General features: G+C 31.5%; 1 protein-coding gene across 1 annotated transcript; it reads left to right on the forward strand.

The window, feature by feature from the left end:
* Nucleotides 1–2,508: 2,508 nt before the first annotated feature.
* Nucleotides 2,509–4,963, forward strand: LOC139508182 (17-beta-hydroxysteroid dehydrogenase 13-like; the record flags this gene model as incomplete). Its single annotated transcript, XM_071295924.1, is given in 4 exon segments — nucleotides 2,509–2,712; nucleotides 3,076–3,182; nucleotides 3,623–3,760; nucleotides 4,907–4,963. Coding segments are annotated over 4 exon segments (506 nt in total), but the record flags the coding sequence as incomplete, so codon positions are not given.
* Between the last annotated feature and the right edge of the window lie 493 nt (nucleotides 4,964–5,456).

Genomic DNA, 5,456 nt, shown 5'->3' on the forward strand with positions numbered 1-5,456 from the left:
TAACGCTTATAGATAGTCAAGTAAAGGGGAGCATAACTCGAATGATTCAGCGCCCTCTATAGGTCAGTGTCCTAATGTTACGATCGATAATGAGTTGGAATATAGCTACTAGATTAGTCGGGTTAAGTGGTGCATAACAAATGGAATCGCTTGTGGAGAAGGTCATCTTTTTTACATGTATTTTCTTTCCAAGACTGTTGTATTATTATGTTGTGGCCCTTGTAACAACGTTCATTCCAGCTAAACCCAAAAGCATCTCGGGTAAAATTACATTAGTAACAGGTGCTGGACACGGTATTGGAAAGGAAATCGCATTAGAACTTGCACGAAAAGGAGCAAATTTAGTTTTATGGGATATAAATAAGGTAATACAATAATAATAAAGTACAGTTCATAAATTTTTAGTTAAAACAACTCACAAATATTCGGATAGCAGCCAACACATTGTCATTTTATGGACAATTTCAAATGACTATTATGTTCTTTGTTTGTGCGTTTCTATAAGTCTTGTTGTGAGTGTTTGTGTTGTATTTCTGTCACGTAGTGTTTTTGGCGATATTTTTTCACATTGTCATAAAGCGGGAGGTTTGGCATGCCATTAAACCAGGTTCAATCCACCATCTTTTTTTTTTTATTAAAATGACAAGTCAATAAACACAGAAAATTAACACTGTATATGTGTTAAGAACAATTATCATCCATGATAGTGCTGAAATGCATATAATACTGGGAAGTAAACACAAATTTAATATTTTATTTTTCAAAACTAAGTTAAGAGGAAGATAAGTTTATATTTAATTTGACGCAATTTCATTGAGTCCTTACATGAGATGAAATGTGAATTGAAAGTAAAAATTGTTTTTATTTTTTTTTTTTTTTTTTATTTAATCAAAAATATGAACTGGTAATGATGTTTGCAGAAAACCTTCAAATAGAAATAATTCTGTCAACGAAATATACGTTTATGGGTTTCATATGGAAACCTTGCAAGTCCTTTTGCACTGCGCTATATTATATTGCACTATGCTAGTAATCTGTGTTTTTCCGTGTTAATTTCCAAATCCAAAAATTATCAAGGAAACAAAAAAAAAATGGTTTCAGACTTTCTTTCACTATGGATATGACAATATTATTGAAAATATAGCTAAACTTTTGAAAAAATGAAGGAAAAGGAAATAACATCAGTGTGTCGTTGTCAATATCCGTTATCTTACTATGATAATGAAGCCATTTTTAGAAAAATAGTTTCCAAAATCGTCTATACTGATACTAGCTGTTCTATATTTAGCCCACTTCACCCAAAAATAGTCCTTTCAAGTTTATTCTTGGTTATTGATCATACTTGAAATATGTAAAGAAGATCTAATCTCTTCCCAACGGAGATTTGATAATAATCTGAATGTTTATTTATATTACATAAACATTTTCCATCTTTTGATAAAGATATGTGTCGATAGAAGTCATAGGCGGATCCAGGGGGGGGGGGGGGGGGGGGGGGGGGCTGTGCCCCCTTTTGTGGGAAAAATTTGGTTGATTATATAGAGAATCACTGAAGCATGACTGGAGAGGCCCCCCTAAGGAAAAGTTCTGGGTCACTTCTGATTTATTTTAGTACTAGTGTCCTTCAGTTTTACGTTTTGTCGTTGTATGTACGTGTACAATGTGTGTGTATTTTGTCGGAGAAGTCGCTCGTTGGTGGTTGATATCTCTTTTGTGATGTTCAATATTTATTTTTAATGCCATTTTTTGTGTGTGTGATAGATAGATAGATACTTTATTCTCTAAAAACTAGATACAAGTTTACAGAGAAACATACAATATAAATAAAGACACAATAGTTAAGGTAAACAAATACAAATATGCTTATGTGTGTATTATGTATCTTGTTATTTCCGCAGAACCACACACAGACACACAAACAAACTAAACAAAATAGTATCAAAATTTTATGACTCTCAAATAGCAAAAAACACTGAATATCGCTTTCATAAATTTTACCATTACGAAATGGACACGCAAAAAGGTGCTTAAAAAGTGTAAAATTAACCACTGAAATATTGACAAAGACGACATATAATATTTTTATATTTCTAAAGATAGTTTTATACTCATTCCTTGATACGTTTATCGTGAATCTTAAGTGAAACTTTTTACGTGAATTTCATGTGAACTTTAAATTTCATGGTTTTAATCAAATTAGAATATTTAGATGTTATTTGAATTACTTTATTTAAAAATGTCTTATAGATTTCACTTTAAAAAAAATGTATGTGATATTTCAAGTTTCACATGAGTTTCACGCGTATCAGCTCGGTTGAGGTTAATTTTCACATGAGATTCACAAGAATTTATTTTCACGTGAACTTGATGCATCTACAACATTGTACATGCTGGAGAACGAAGAGCACAACACGACAAAATCTATTTGCATATAAACAAACACTAAAATATGTGTTGTCCTTGTATCTACAGTCAAATAACGACGAGACAGCTTCATAGATTAACCTAATGGGTGGCTCAGCAACGTCTTATGTGGTTGATGTAGCAAAGGCAGACGACGTTCACAAAACAGCCGAACAAATGAGAAGAGAAGTAGGAGATGTAGATATACTGGTGAATAATGCTGGGATTTTTTATGGTGGAGAACTCTTAAAACTTAAAGAGGCTCACATAAGGAGAACTTTTGATGTTAACACGTTGTCACATTTCTGGGTAAACAAATTGGGTGTCATCAGTTATTTTGATTTGATCTATTGAGATATTTAACGTTTATGATTTCAAAGTAGTTCGAAAAGTAGTTAATACCTAACCATTAAATTAAACAAATCGGACACGAGTCCTCCAATTCCCCAAATTCCCAAAAAGAACGCCACATTTGAATGAATATTCCGTTAAAAATTGGAACCAGTATACTGCAACTGATTTACCAAATGAAGGTTATTTCAATTGATAATTTGCCAAGTACTCTTGATTATATGTATTTTTTTTTAGTATATCTAAAAAAAAAATTCAAACATAAATCATTATGTTTCACATGCCAATTTTTGTATATGTTTTTTTCTCTTATATTCACAGACTGTGAAAGAATTTTTGCCAGCAATGATAGAAAAGAATTGTGGTCACATTGTCACTATAGCATCAATGGTAGCCAAATCAGGGACAGCCTATATGGTAGATTACAGGTAGAGCACATGTTATAATATACAGCGCAACCACAACTTGTTATGAACCAATATTCAAAAGCTCACTGGGATTCGAACATATTCCTTCCGTCGGTCGAAACTAGAACTCGATAGTTAATATAGGCTGTCAATCAGTACCCGTACGTTGACCTATAATGGTTTACTTTTACAAATTATGACTTGGAATTGGCACTCATAACCACATATTCTAATATCTATTGTCATTTATAGTTGCTGAAAAATGCTCACTCGGTCTCTCTCCAATTGAAGTTCATGCAGTTCTCTCAGTTTGTGCACACGTCATGTGAAGTAACACAATGTCATGTCATGACGTGAATCTCATTCTGATTTATTTAAAGGAATTTGATTTTTTTTTGTATTGTTTAAAATTGTTTTTTTTTCTTTAAAGTAACACAATTTTTTTACTTTCTGTTTCATAGTGCATCAAAGTATGCTGTATATGGATTCACCGAAGCTTTAAATGAAGAACTTATGAAGTTAGGAAAGAATGGAGTAAAATCTACAACCGTTTGTCCAGCATTTGTTTCAACTGGACTGGTCAAGCAGATCAGAGATAAGTAAGCAGATTCTAAAACGAGATGTTATTAAATCTACATCCTACAATTCAATTCAAAGTTTTATTCAATTCAATTCAAAGTTTCATTCAATTCAATTAAAAGTTTTATTCAATTCAATTCAAAGTTTCATTTATTTAATTCAATTCAAAGTTTCATTTATTTAATTCAATTCAAAGTTTTATTCAATTCTTTCAAAGTTTTATCTAATTCAATTCGATGTTTAAAGTCGACATTCAATAAACTACGTAACAATAACTCAAGCCAAATCGACTGAAAAAGTTAGTATTGAGAGGGGGGGAAATCCTTAATTAATTCAACTATAACTAAAGTAGAAGCATAATTTAGTTTATATTAGATGTTTTACTGCTTAATGTTCTACAAAAAAAGCTGATGTTGCAAGATTTTAAGGAGCACAGTCACTATGGCATAATGATGAATAGAAGTACCGTTTTTAAATAAGAAACAAGCATGCAAATGTATAGTCGGTGTCCTTTTATTCATGTCCCATTCTATATATAATACTACAGTATTGGCAGTATCAAATGTATAAATGGTATATACTATATAGCCAGTCAAAGAAAGTAAAGATACACAAGTTTGAACTCCAACTTCTCATAAAATATAATAATTAGGCAAAACTGTTAAATTATCCAACGAAAACATTCGTTTTCTTTGCAAATGTATATGTTTAAAAAGAGTCTGACCAAGTTGGAAAATGAGAAAATACCATGTTGAAGAACACAGAGTTCTCATTTATTTTGAGGAAAAGTCATCATTTAATTTTGAAGAGGAGATTAAGTATCTAAATGTCTGCAAAATTTTAGGCAGACCATGTTTAAGTTTAAAGTTTGAAGTTTTAATATCAATTTTTGATTTTGTTTTGGTGAAAATACGTTTTTTGAAATAACATAAAATTGGGGGGAAATCACATTCTTGCCTAAAATCAATGGTTTTAATGAGAAAATAACACTCTGCAAATATTAGTTCAATTGGTCAATTATTTAACCTCGGTACATTCGTATCCAATTTCATTATATATGGAAAATACATTGCCTTGTATCGTTTCTTTAGTTGACTAGTATAGATAAACGTACACTATTATTTCGCTTCCTAAATGTATACAGTTATTCCATCTTTCTTTTAAAGAATAACGACATTATTAACTCCTGGTACTGTGGCTGTTGAAGTTGTTAAAGGTATCCAGTATGATGAAGAACACGTGTATATACCTCGGATACTCCATCTTGGTTTGCAACTACAAATGTAAGTTATTATAATAGTTCAGTGATCACAGGCGAAGCTACAAATGTAAGTTATTATAGTTCGGTCACAGGCGAAACTACAAATGTAACTTAGTATAGTTCGGTCTTATGCATTTTCGTCTGAACAAAAACATATATATCTCTATATTAAGGTTATGAAATTTTTATTCTAAGATCAAGATTACTCCTTGTAAGTTTGGAACATTCTAAAAATCCCTTTTTCCCTTCAGATTGGTGTAAAAACTGTTATTTGCAATTGTTCAGTCTTGTTAGCCTTCTTAACTCTAGCCCCCCCTCCCCAATAAATGACTTTAAACTAATGGTATTGTTTGCATATGTCTAACACATAATCATGCTGCTAGTATTTGCTTTATTGTTTTCTCTCATTTTAGGTTTTCCCCACGTAAGTTTGAAAGATGGGTGAAAGAATTTGA

This window comes from Mytilus edulis, unplaced genomic scaffold (genome assembly GCF_963676685.1).
Source record: "Mytilus edulis unplaced genomic scaffold, xbMytEdul2.2 SCAFFOLD_2070, whole genome shotgun sequence".
Taxonomy (NCBI): domain Eukaryota; kingdom Metazoa; phylum Mollusca; class Bivalvia; order Mytilida; family Mytilidae; genus Mytilus; species Mytilus edulis.